We start from the raw sequence: 14,300 nt of genomic DNA, 5'->3' as shown, positions 1-14,300 counted from the left end.
TCATTGACACAACTCTATTCACTTAACTTGCGTCTGTATCATGGAGGCGACTCACTGTCCCTGAGAGTGTCCTGCTGCTCTGATGGCTGGATGCTTGGCACTAACTGAAATCATCACGATCTGAAAGGTCACTAGATATGTTAGGTATTACCACTAGATTTTTTATATACCACTATGCTGCATGCCCATAAACCCAGTGCAGTTCTAGTTCATGTGTTCTCTCCTCACTTCTCGTGACTTTCTGCTCTCTGCTCACAGGGCCCACTTCTCCCTGCTCTGTCACTGTTAAACCAGAACGTTCACACATCTTACTGGCACAGTAGACCTCAGAGGGCCGCTTCACTCTCCAGTGAGTACCTGGGGTCCATTTTGTAGGTGTCCTGTTCTTTCACAATCAGGTGGCCCCTTTGCGTTCCCTACAGATGCTGATAACACACAAGTCTTGAAATTGCTGATGCTTAATCCCACTCATATTTGGGATGCATAAGGAGCTCTTGTTACATAATCATGGGATCTTAATCTTAGCTATCCTAATTGCTTTGTCTCTTATGGTGGGATTCAGGGAGATTCAAAAACTACATGTCCTCCTGAGTGCATGTTTACTAATAAACATATTTTATAGGTGCCATTTCCACTCCAAAAACCTCTAAATGAGACCCCACTTACCCCATAGAATAACAAAGGTTACATTGATATGTTCTGGGACAGGACCAATACTTATTAAAAATGATTTATCTATTATTTCAGTTATCTAAGTAAATCAGACTCAGCATAATGCAATGTCAATTAGTTATTAAATTAGTGGTCAAATTGATTGACTAAAAAAATAAATACAGTTGACTGATGACTCCCTAGATATTTAAAGAAATTGAAAATGAAAGATTACCACGTCCACTGTGATTGATAGGGTGATTATTTTGACACCACTAGACAAGGAAAGGTGACAAGAGGGAAATGTCATTAAAAGTAATATCTAATAACAAAGATACCTTTATGACAAACTGTCATTATTACTCACTTTATCGCAGAAGACTTTGATCTGGCAATAAGCTCTATGAATGGGTTTATTACTACGATTATTATAACTGTACGTGTCAATCTGAATCATCAAAGGAAGTCCTTTCACCCCTTTTTGGGAGGAGAAATCTGTACTCAGGCAATTCACAGTGATGAAGATCTAAGGGAGGGAGAAAGAAAAAAAAAAAGTTCATAAGTCACCATAAAAAGGGTCTATACAAAATACATAAGCCTCAGAGTGGAAGTCAAAATACTAAGCAAATCTATAAGTATAACTGACTATTTGGATCTTCTGACATAGGAACATGTTGAGCATATAAAACATGATAGATTACATATTTATAAATATATACATTTTTCAAATTTCCTATTTAATCTAAAACAGACAATTAAAAAGTATTTCCTTAGAGTATATTGGCAAAATCTTACATATTTTTCAAACATGCATACATTAGCTGGGTAAAACTGCATTTCTTTAACATGTTAAAACTATGACTTCTAATAGTTATATCAATTTCCCTAATCTCTGACATGTGGGATAAAAAAACTCCAAAAACCCAAACTAGATAACACCTTCCCTTGAGCAATATTATTATTTGTTTACATATCTGTTCTTCCTACTTGACTATTAAGTATAAGACTTGAGATCATTTCTTATTCTTTTTGTATCACTGGTTCCTAATGTGGTGCATGGTAGAGAATAGGCAGTCAATAAATACTTGATAGGCAAATTGATGAGTTTATCTGTAGAAAACCCACTAGATTGGGAGTCAAAGCCCCAAGTTGTAATCCCAGCTCTAACATTAATCAGTTAAGAGAACATACTGTCATCTGTTTTCAATTTTCCCTTTAAATCAGAATGTAAATACTGTTATACAAGGCGTGAAAAAGTAAAAGAGAAGTTGGTGAACGTAAGACAAGAAACAGGAAGAGAGAAATGTAGTAAAGACACCAGTATCATCAGCTTACAACAGGGGGCATCAAGAGACACAATAGAAATTACACGAATCCCCCCCCAAAAAGGAAACTCAAGTAAATTATTAAAGATTATAGCACTGACCAAGAACTAAAAATAGTAACTTTATTATAAAATATTTAGTTCTTTTAGAAGAATTAAAAATAGTAACTTTAGCCCTGGACAGTTTGGCTCAGCGGTTGAGCATCGGCCTGCGGACCAGGGAGTCCCGGGTTCGGTTTCCGCTAGAGGCACGTACTACACACAAAAAAAAATAAAAATTAAAAAAAATTTAAAAATACTAACTTTATTATAAAATATTGGGAGGAACAGAGGGAGGAATATAAATGACTAAATTTATCTTCATTTTACATAGTGGGTAGATGTCAACATATACCATTTAAAGTTGATTTATCACAGACTAGAGGTATGACTACAGTACCCAGATTTATGTGGTAGCTATATAAATATTAAGAGTTGTCTCTAGAAAAGAATCAAGTATATTACATTATATTCTTGGTACTATTTTCATTTAATACCACATGTATTGTTTTTACTTAACATAAAACTTTAAATCACTCGTTGTTTAAAATTGTACATGTATGTGTTTTATCAAATGTATTATCTGACTGATGTTTTGTTTGGCCCCTTTAAATTTTTCAGTCACCTTCAAGCCCTTGACCTGAATGAAACCTTTCATATCACAGCACCGCTCCAGAAAGAGCCACAGCCATGAGCTGCATTTTAAAAGCCATTCAAATGTTTTATTTAAACACAAGGCCTGATCTAATCGAGTTCAAGCTCAATGCCTGTAGGCTTTTGGAAATTTACACAACCAGATATCTAATTTTTAGTGCTATGTCTATATAAGGATCATTTTTCATTTTATTTCTGAGCTCCTTCCTTGGCAATAAGAAACACATTAGCAAGGCACCACGCATCAGTAGCAGTCAAGGCCAGATGACAGGTCTTAATGACGTGCTAATTGCCACAACCTTGTGCCTTGTGCCACAGGCTTTCCCTTTTCCAGCCAACTTCTGAAAACAAGTGCTAAAGATGACCTGACCCCAGACACATTCATTTCATTTCATTCATTCATTCCAATTATTGGTTCATTCATTCATTCATCCTATAAACATCAACACACACCCAGAGTGGGTCAAACACCACATTAGACATTGTGGATAGAGAAGAAATCCAGACCGCTGCCTCACAGAGCGGACAGTCCAGAAGGAAGACTGATGAGTAATCCAGCTATAACCGACAAAGGGTGGTCAAGGCACTCCAAAAAGAGAGGTGTACAGAGGCTACAAAGTCACACAACAGAACACTGAACCTGGAGGATATGAGTAAAATACAAAACCCACACAGACACAGGGATTAGACCAGGGATGCCACAGATGCTTGTTTATTATTTAGAAATGGTAGAAAAAAACAGCAAGTGTCAAGTGAGTGATAAAGACTAGTAAGAAAGAATATGCATACCATGCCTGATTCTCTACTGAACGTCCCAGGTAAAAGTAGACAGAAAAGTCTGTCTGTTGCTCCTGAAGATGCCCTAACAGCAGCGAACATTCAGTCATGGCACAAAATTATGTTCAAATACCTACCATGTCCCTGAGACTGTGATGTACTAGTACAAATGCACTAATTATGACCTGGGCAATCAGAGAAGCCAAAGGCTAGATGGAGAGACAACATGATGGTGCTCTAAAGATTAGAATAACGTCATCAAATGCTGATCTTCAGGTAAAAAAATAAAATAAAATTATACTTTCCTTGGAACACTTGACTTCTTTTATTGTTATTACTGACAATGGGATTATCTTGGCCCGAATGTGTAAACATAACTTTATGTAAGCAAATCAAATGATTGCTCTGGTGAGCAATGCAGTTGTTCATATTTCTGACCACATATTTCAAATACAAGTCTTCCGGTCGGTGCTGTAGTCTACAGGGGCCTCAATCCACACTGGTTATTTTTCTACTCCCTCATAAAGCCTGCCTAGTACCGCAGAAGCCGGAGGAGAAAAGTGCTCTGATGAATATTTCCTAAGCTATTAGGACTCATGGTTGGCTCACTGATTTATCCATACATCACTCACAGTGGGCATATACTCAACAGGCAGGAAACAGGACTAATTGTGGCCTTGTCAGCTCCAAGTCTCAACTAAGAGAGCTGGGCTGATGGAATGTTCATATTTACAAAGGCCACTTCAGCAGGACAGATCCGCTGAAATAACAGATGCTTACTGGCAATATACTACAATAAAGAGACCAAATCCTCCTTGGAGGAGCTATAGCAATCAGCCACCCAGTAGAGAAGGTCTTTAAAGGTCAAATGAGGAACAATACACTAGATTTTACCAGGAGACACTTAGACTAGGTCTTCTTAATAGTGAAAGGTCCTTAGTAGGAGGTCCAGTGATTCCTGGCATCCTGATTATATAAGAAGTAAACAACACGAGAATTGGTCTTTACTACATGGTGGTGGCCTCCCAGAGTTACCTAGAGGCAGGGATCTGTAATAGGGTTGGCGCTGCTTTCCTCTTGCCTGGCCGTCTGACCCAATAGCAAAACATAGTTTCAGTACCCGATGGTATCGATCATAGTCTCACTGTGGTGCACAGAGAACCCAAATGGTTGAACTTTAACAGCAGTTGGGGAAGAGAGTGGGGGTGGGAAGGCACAGAGGCGCATTAACTAAAACCTTGGCTTGGAAACTGATAAGCATTAATTTGTTTCATCTTGCAAACCCAACCATGTCCCGGCTCCAGGCACAGCAGGCAAATGTGAGATCAAATTTCTTGGAAGTTTATCTACAAAGCACTGTTTGTAAATGTGTATTACAGAAACGTAGGGAAAGGTATGCTTCCCCCAACAAATGCTCATGCAATGTCAAGCACAGAAAGTTCTTTTTAACCTCAGTAGGAGTACTGATTATGCAAACAGCATATAAATGCCACAACAATTGGTCTGTCACCCAAGAGTTATGAATGTTATATATGTTCACACAATATTTCCAAAACCTGTTATTTATTTTCCTATAATTCTGACAGTACATAATTTATTTTTTAGAAAGATATTCATTAGAACAGGTGTATCCAGGCAGATAACAGATATAATTTTAATTTTGTCATTGCTTCAAAGATTGAGTCAGATGGAAAGATTGTTTCAAAATGCACCAAGACCTTTCCAGAAACAGAGGCAGTCTCATAACAATAGACATTTTAAAAATAAAACTGTTTTTACACATGAATTATAATTCTCGTTTTGTAGTTTTTATACAAGATAAGTGACTTTGCCCAGGTTATAATACCGCTCAGTTGTGCACTATGTGTAGTAAAGATTTAGTAAAATAGCCCTGGCCAGTTTGGCTCAGCAGTTGGAGTATTGGCCTGTGGACCAGAGAGTCCCGGGTTCGGGTCCCGCTAGGGGCACGTACCAAAAAATAAGATTTATTAAAATAAACACAGATCAATGATGGGCTTTAGCATTGCTACAGTAAGTTGATTATTAACTCCCAAGATTTTTCTGAGAGCTTGCCATTCAAATAAATGGGCTAATCTTTGATTTAGAAAGCAATTTGAATTTTAAAAAATCATAATGTCCACGATTTGATGGAAAGTATTTATTTTTCTCTTTAAACAATTGCATCTTGCATTTTCAAGAAGATCCTTCTGATTAAAGACTACGAAAGCTCTTTATTTCCTAAGGTTGCGACTTTTCCAAGAAATGGCACACACGTTAGCCTCCAAATTACAGGGTCATAAAAACAGCATTTTCACTCTAAAACACAAACAATATAAAAATATGGAAGTGTGCTCTTGCCAATTTCCCTACTCTGTTTTCCTCTTGGTTCTTAGAATTATCAAGGACCTTCAAGATGGTTTGCTTACATTTCAGCATTTTTCTTCCATTTCACAGAATTGTGTTTGGGCGCAGACGCAGTGCAAACGGGACAGAGAGGTAGGTCCAGAATAGACAATATTAGCATGTGACGTCTCAGTCTCCGGCATCCATTCCTTTTTTCATGCATTAACTCACCAAATGTTTATCCAGGGTCTAACATTATGCTAGGAGGTGGGAAAGGATGACAGCACAGGTTGGAGGCCCTGCCCTCAGACAGCGTGTTATTTGGTTGAGGATCTAAGACACTCCTAGACTCCCAGACACCTCCATTTATATAGCACTTTCAGGAAATGCATTAAAGCTTGGGAGTGTATTTCTTTATTTTCCCCTGTATACACACGCACATACACATTTGGTTTACCCACATATTCCACCCGTTTTCTATATTCTGTTAGAACTCAATTTTTTCCAGTTCCAGAACATACAGACGAAGCGTGTTCCCAGTTGACAGCCTTTGCTATTTGCTCTGCCCTCTGCCTCCCGTGCTGTCCCCACAGATCATCACATCGTCACTCCTCCTTCCGATTTCAGTCCAGTGTCAGCCCTTCCTCCACCGCCCCCCCTCCCCCCGCCTCAGCCCACACCAGTAGCACACTCTGTCACACTGCTCTCTTCCATTTTCTTCATAGTACTTCACATTATTTGGATTTATCTTGTTGTGGGCCTGTTTAGTGCTTAATTATCTGTCTGCTCCGTGAGGTTGTGAGCCCAGAAGAGGGCCCTTGTCGGCCCCAAGCTCACTGGCGTCGCAGCGCCAGGCCCGTGGGAGATACTCAACAAATATTTGTCCAGTGAGTTAAGATAAAATTACTTTTCTAAATACACATTTCCCTCTTGATCTATGCTCTTGCTTTTATAAGCAAAACCTCTCAAGAGTTGAGATTGCTTTGAGTAGCTGAACTTGTCAAGATAATACAGCCGCGTTAGCTGCTTCTGACCAGATTTATACAACAAAAATGTTACCTGTCTGAATATCAACAAACCTAAATAGAGCACCAAATACACATACACATGTGCGCGCACACACGTGCACACACTATGGAAGATACTATATACAGAGAGGCTATGGGAGACACACAAGTCTATGGTAGGGCCCCGCCCTTAAAGAAAAAGGGGGTATAATAGTTTTCCCTGTGGTATGATCAGATACTAATTTGAATATGCCAGACCAAACATGCTGGAAGAACATGATGAAAAGAAGAAAGCTCAAGTCAGCCAGGGAACAGTTCCCAGAGGAGCCCTGAGCTGGAGGAAAGCGGCAGCCCAATGGGAGAGGAGCGATTGTGTTGGGGAAGTTAAGAAGAAGCCTGAAATAAATAGGAGGTTGGTGAGGGAAGAAGTCAACCAAGATGCTTGTGTCACTGTTGTCAAATAAGGAACATTTGATGAGGTCAGGTGCATATCATCGAGGCCAAGGCAGATAGAACTATGGCCACAGTACCCAGCATCCAAGTTCCAGAGAGGACAAGGAGAGTGAGGGCTGAGGAAAGGCCACCCAGGTCAGAAGAAAAAGGGTCTGTCCTTTTCCCAGGCCTGACTAATAGAAGAAAAATTGGGAAACTAGGTTTCTGGGGCGAGTGAGACAGGACATGAAGATGAAGAGGAAGCATCTCGGCTGAGAAGCTGGCAGAGAAGGAGGGACAGACAGGAACACAGGCAGAGGGCAGCGAGGCCCAGCAGCATGTTCTAAGGCGGAGGAAGTATTCACACAAGAGAGGACAAACGTAAGAGGCTGCAGCAAGGAGGCGCTGTGGGAGCTAAGAGCCTCGGAGGCAGGGATTAAGTGAGATCAACTCACAAGTGAAGTTCTGTAAGAAGAAAGACAGTTTTCTCTGATGCTGGAGGGCAGAACGAGAGGAAAGCACAGCACGGAAAAAAAAAAAATGTGTAAGAGGCTCAAAAAAGGTCTGTACCTGGTGCAAATCCTAGAATTATGGCTTTGGACTACTTAGTTAACTTTTCTGGGTCTCATTTGCCTCATATTTTAAATAGTTATAACAATTCTTACCTTGGTACTGTGACACTTTAAAATGAGATCATGTTTTTGCCCTGGCCCAGTGGCTCAGTTGGTTGGAGCATCATCCCATACACCAAAAGGTTGTGGGTTAGATTCTCAGTCAGGGCACATACCTAGGTTGTGGGTTTGATCCCTGGTCAGGAAGGCAACCAATCGACGTTTCTCTCTCACATCTATGTTTGTTTGTTTCTCTCTCTTTCTCTCTCTCTCCCTTCCTCTCTAAGAATCAATAAAAACATATCCTCAAATGGGGATTAAAAAATAATAATAGCCCTGGCCAGTTTGGCTCAGCGGTTAGAGCGTTGGCCTGCGGTCCTGAGAGACCTGGGTTCGGTTCCCGCTTAGGGCATGTACTTCGGTTGCAGTTTGTCCCCGGCCCTGGTTGGTCGTGCGGGTGGCAGCCACTCGATGTGTCCCTTCACGTCGATGTTTCTCTCTCTCTCTCCCTCCCACTCTATCTGTACAAAAAATGGAAAAATGTCCTCGGGTGAGGATAAAATAATAATAATAATAATAATAATAATAATAATAAAATGAGATCATGTTTAAAACAGCAAAGTGCCATAAAAATCTAAGGAAGTTTACTATCATCCATGGTCTCGTCTTCTCAGATACCTTGTTGTCCAGTTGGTCCTAATCTCTGGCTCCAAGCTCTTCCTCACCCCCATGGCACCATCAACAGCCAACAAAGCCCCATGCCTTTTACCTCCCGACTGCTCCTGCGAGGCTGGCATCCTTTGTGTCACCTGGTACCCTCGTCCCTGCCCTCCTGGCAGTGGGATTACTACAATAGCTTCCCATCTGGATTCTCTCCCGAGACATTTTGTGATGCTATCTCCAAAGAATGCAAAGGTAGATTAGTTATGATTCACATTCACTTGAGCACACACATATTTAAGGTGAAAACATAAAAATCTCTCTCTGCCCAACACTTTGAGAGAGGGTAGAGTACAGGTTTTATGGCGGCAAGGGCAAGGGAGAAAGGTCTCAGGCAGACCCTTCATTGCCCCTCAGCTTGTGGATTCTGCATTCCGCTCTGTCACCTGAACAGATATTGTGAAACAGCAACTCAGAAGGAAGAAGCTCAGCATTTCGTAACAATAGGTTGCATTGTTTCATAAATAATGAGCTCCCACAGAGGAAAAATGTAAGCACAGACGGAAAGATTCACGCACTCAACTTTCTGATCACTTGTTGTTATCTTAAACCTTTTCTGTTCATGTTTAATACTTAAAGCTTGTTTTGAGCTTGTAATACCTGATAGGACACAAAATTCAAAAGGCACAAAACAGTACATTGAAAGTACACCCCGCCCCACACTGTTCCCCAATCAACCTACATTTCTTGAGTGTCCTTCACAGTTTCTTCTGTATTCTTCTAGAAATAGGCTGTGAAATACATGTCCTTTTCTCTTCTACACAGATGGCAGCATACTGAACATACAGCTCTGCACCTTGCTTTGACAGTGAATTCTGAAGATAGCTCTTTCTCTTTCTTTGTATAAAGAGCTGTGAAATATGGACTAACAATTTTTTAATATTATGTTTGTCCCGTCTTTTCATATGTATTATATATATTTATATATTTCACATATATTCCATCTATAAATAATGATTCAATACATGTCTTTCAACATGGCTTTTGTACATGGGTACACGTGCACATATAAATTATTGGCAATGCCCAGGCCATGTCCCTGACAATTTTTAATCTGACTTTTGTCCTCGCTATTCTACTAAAATTGCTTTCTTCAAGGTCAGCCTTCTCAATAGCTTCTTTACAAGCAGGGGTTCTCAAATTCAGTATGCATCTAGGAGGTCTTGTTAAACCACGATTACAGGGCCCCACCCCCAGAGCTTCCACTTCAGTAGGTTTGAGGTGGGCAGTCCAAGTCTTTGCATTTCTAACACTTTTCAAGTTGAGGCTGATGCTACACGTGGAAGCCCAGGTGACAAGAAGCCACTGCCCACAGCACTGAATTCACTGGCCAGTTCCTCCTCCTCCCCTCTCCCCTTCCCTTCTTTAGTGCTCTCCTCCCTGACCACCTCCTCATTCTCTGGTTCCGCTTCCTCCACATGCCCTAAGTGGAGGAGGTCTAAAGTCCCGTCCTTGACCCTCTGTGGCCCACCCTCTAATTCTCTCTGTGGCAATCTCATCCCTTCTCGTGGCTTCTGTCGGCCCCTCTTTCCAGACCGCTCTGACCTCTCTGCTGCTCTCCACGCTTCCCTGGCTCTGGTGCGTTCCACTCCCTGCGCCTCTGAGCACACGCTCGTCAGCTGCCCCTGCTCTTCCCACCTTCCGCCCTCAAGACAGGCCTGCTTGCTGCACCCTCCCTGTGTCTTCCCTGGTCCCACAGAAAGATGATCTCTCCACATGCTGCAGTGTTCAGAAGTAAAGTATAGGGGTGTGTGTGTGTGTGTGTGTGTGAGAGAGGGGGGGGGAGAGGGAGAGAGGAGATCAAACAAAGCTGGCAACATATTAATGAGTCCATCTAGGTGAAGGGTATGTGGTGTTGATTGTATTAGCCTGTCAATCTTCATTTGAAAATTTTTAAAATAAAAATTTGGGAACAGTTTTTAAATAAACAGTTTCTCTTTCCAAAACGCTCCTTGCACGTTAACTCTATGTTCATTAGAGTCACTGTCACTGTCTGCCTCATATCACAGTTATTTACAGCTATGTCTCAGTCCCCTGCCTAGCCCAAATGTTCTGACAACATACTTGCTTGGCTTATCTGTCTGCAAATTCCCACTGCCTGGCCTGCAGCATAATATGCAGCAGGCATCAAGCTTCGAAGGAATGATTGCCCTTTTGCCAGAGATAATGTGGAAGATATTACTACCTGAGCCTCCAGTATAAAAGGCAGCGTGGAAAGAGACAGCCCAGGGTGGGAACTCCAGCTCTGCCCTGCGTTAGCTGTCAGCTTGAGGTAAGCTTGCTCACCTCTCTGGGCTTCACAGTCTTCGTTATTTCCATGAAAAATTATATCCTCTTAAAAGTATAAATACTGTGTAATGTATAAAAAGCACCTGGCAAAGTGCCTATGTATGGTAATCACTAAATAAATATTAACCATGGGGCGTGCGCATGCACACACACACACACACACACACACCATCAGTCTATGAAATCCGACTCTGTAATCTCATTCTCTGTACACACACAACAGTTCATGCATGTAAGTTGCAGAGCCCTAAGCAGGATTCAGGTCCGAAACCATGGATATTCTACATTCTAACAAAAGATCGAGCTATTGATATCCTCAGTGAGATGGCTCCTAAAGAGTATTCCTTCTATATGTGAATAAACTCCAGCTTTATAGCTTTCCCTGCCATCCATTACCTTATGAAACTGGAACAAAGGCCTGGCTTTAAGTTCAATACCAAAGACTCCAGCAAATGTTTACCTTTCCCTTTTAAAGCTTCCATCACCCACACCACGCCCAGCAAACACATAAAAATGCCATTTGCCCTGCTTCACAATGTGTATCTTGACCTTTTAAGGCCCCTCTCAGGAGCCTCCCCCAAGCTTTTCTTTACTTTTGAGACCATGGAAGATGCCCTAGAATATTCTCTAACCTTCCATAAGATAATCTGCTCAAAATTGGGTCCAACTTTGGCAAATCGGTGGAATGTAAATCTTTCTAAATCAGTAGTATCAACCCCATTTCACCTAGACTGTCTTGTAAGCAAAATAGAACTCCCCCGGGGGGTAGGGGGGTGAGCTGAGTCATGAACCCATGACCAAAGGGGTATGGTCTCCTTCGGCTTGTTCTTTGATTTCTCTTTTCATCCTGCAAATCAGTATTTATATATCTTTTCTTCTCCCTGGTATCCAGCCTGATTATCAAGACTACAAAATCGTAATTTTCTAAGGCATTGTGCTTGACACACAGTGGGAGCCCAATAAAAACTGATTAAATATTTTAGACCAAAAAGAAATGTTGAAAGAAAGAGAAAAGGGAGGAGGGAACAAAGTAAGTATGGGACAATTTAATGGATTCGCCATGATTTGGTACTCAGTTTCAAGTCAGACGTTCAGTCAGCATAACCTGATTTTCCACCCTGAATCACTGAATAGTTTGCAGTGTACATGAAGGTTACAACACTCTGTTGTCTCCATTTTACTACCTTTCATAGGCTATAATCAAAGCACTGCCATTTCCACCATCCCGTCTTTTGACTAAAACTGAAATAATGAAGATAGAGAGGTTTTTTCTATTCACTAGCAGCTGATGGAGCAAAGGACTAATCTGACTTGCTGGCCACTAGTTGCACCTTGACAAGACAGCATGGGAAGAGAAAGGGTTGATGCAGACAGTGAGAAATGAAAGAAACCTGGACTTAAATGGGAAAAGTAAGTATTCCTACACCACAGCTCCAGCAATGTCTCACAACACGAAGCAAATCATGACATGAGCCGCGTCAAATGCCCCGCGTACAGGGCAGCCACAGGGCAGAGCTGGGGCGTCACATCCACTTCATCGGCTTTTCTCAGGCTGGTTTGGCTCAGCGGTTAGAGTGTCGGCCCACAGACCAAAGAGTCTCGGGTTCAATTCCAGTCAAGGGCACATACCTCAGTTGCGGTTCGGTCCCCAGCCCTGGTCGGGGTCCTGTGGGAGGCAATCAGTGGATGTGTCTCTCTCATATCAATATATTTTTTTTCTCTCTCTCAAATCAATAAACAAAAATTTTTTAAAAGGGGGGAGGTTTCATGGAAAGAAGTCTCCTTCTTCTTAGGTAGTTTATAAATCATGAGAGGGGTAAAGCCTAGAAATAGGGGGATCGGGAGGGTGTTTCAGTGAAAAGGCACAAAAAGGAAACTTGTTCCCCAAAGCACTAAGGAGGATCTTAACGCTCAAGTAATTCTCTGTGGTCGCATGAGAGGCCTGTGCAGCACACAGGTTGGTTTAATCTTGAGATCATTACGAACAGAGAAAATGCCCTGGACCAAAATAAGGGGTCCAGTTTCAAGAATCTCCTTGGAAATCTGGGAGAGGGAGGAGCCTGCTCTGGAGGGGTGATGTCGTCGCCTGGAGGAATCTGAGCTCGCTGCTCTCTCGTAACTCAACAGGGTCTTGCATGGGAATTCCTCCTCTCGGGGATTAGTGGCCAATGAGTCTACTTTGTAGGTGCTAGTGTTTGGCTAAGGGGAGAAAGAAAAAATGAAATCGCCTTGTGAATGGGAGTTATGTGAAAGAATGTACCACGGCGGTACTCCTATTAGAATCATATGGATGGGGCCTTAATAATCTGTTGATTTTTAAAATCTATTTTAATCTCTGCTCCCATTCCAGCTGAGGAAAGTGAAGCTCAGAAGGGAGAAGTCACAGAACCGGCTCTTCCGGAGCCAGGACGAGTTTCAGGGCTTTCCCGTCGGTATCGCCTGCCGCCCCACCCCCATCGACTTCCCAGCTGTGACAGGGTGGACAGGGACCACAGCCTTCCCCACCTGGATGTCACCCGAGTCACTGCCAGGGACCCAGGGACACTTGTTCACGTTAGACGAGCGTCCAGACCGCACCGACGCTGAGGGGGAGCCGGTCCTGGTGGAAAGGGTTTCTGTGCTGCTGTCACTGTGCAGAAAGACGCTGGGCGCAACCGGCGAAACCGGTTCTGGTGGAAGAACTCGGTGGCGGTCCTGCCAGAATCAGCTGCAACTGATACTAGAGATCAGGAATTCGTTCCCAAACCTCATCTTCGCGAATCGTTTTAACACCTTCCCAGACCAAACGTTTTCCTACAATTAAACTAAACGAGTAGGATTTCACATCCTTTCCTCTCTCCTGTTTATGCTGAGCGGGAGGCAGAAGTACAAGGTAGGTCAGCAACCAAAGAAAAAAGTGGTAATGGCTCCGGAAAACTCTATCACCTTATCATTCGCTCTTGATTAGACTTAGGTAATAAGAAGACCAAATACCGAACTGTTGTTTTGTTGTTGTTATTGTTTGTTTGTTTTTAATAAATGCACCCAAACTGAAATATCCACCAAATAAAAACTACCCTTTAACAGAGTCACCTTGGGAAGATACATGGTTTTCTCCAGGGCTGCTGCTCGAAGTTTATTTGTAGTCTCTTCTGACACTACCTCCTTCAAAGCTGGTCTTGTAGAAAAGAAATCTCAGTTTTCTAATTAAATGTATTGGGGTCATATTGGTTAATAGGATCGTATAGGTTTCAAGTGTATAAAGAAATCTAATTTTTAACCCTAACGTGGTCTTGTCCAACTTGTTGATGGGTATTTACATTTGGACCCAAGTGATTTCTGGTGTTTTTTGAAACATCTTCAAAGACCAAGATTTGCCACCGTATGGGCATTCACAAGTGTCGCGGCTGCTCTCTCTAACCCTGGCCTGCTGGCTAAGGCCTGGCCAAAGGGGAGGCTGCGGGTCCTGTTCAC

The 14,300-nt window shown here is 42.1% G+C and overlaps 1 protein-coding gene across 1 annotated transcript in view; it reads right to left on the bottom strand.

The window, feature by feature from the left end:
• Positions 1-14,300, bottom strand: part of GRHL2 (grainyhead like transcription factor 2) — a 168,538-nt gene that overhangs the window by 44,127 nt on the left and 110,111 nt on the right. Inside the window, exon 9 of the mRNA XM_036264003.1 lies at positions 1,019-1,177. Within this exon, the coding sequence (XP_036119896.1) occupies positions 1,019-1,177 (159 nt within the window). The remainder of the gene's footprint in view (positions 1-1,018; positions 1,178-14,300) is intronic.

Source organism: Molossus molossus, unplaced genomic scaffold, assembly GCF_014108415.1.
Source record: "Molossus molossus isolate mMolMol1 unplaced genomic scaffold, mMolMol1.p scaffold_m16_p_16, whole genome shotgun sequence".
In the NCBI taxonomy this organism is placed as follows: Eukaryota; Metazoa; Chordata; class Mammalia; order Chiroptera; family Molossidae; genus Molossus; species Molossus molossus.
The sequence above is the reverse complement of the archived record's forward strand: the minus strand, read 5'-3'. Positions and strand labels throughout refer to the sequence as shown.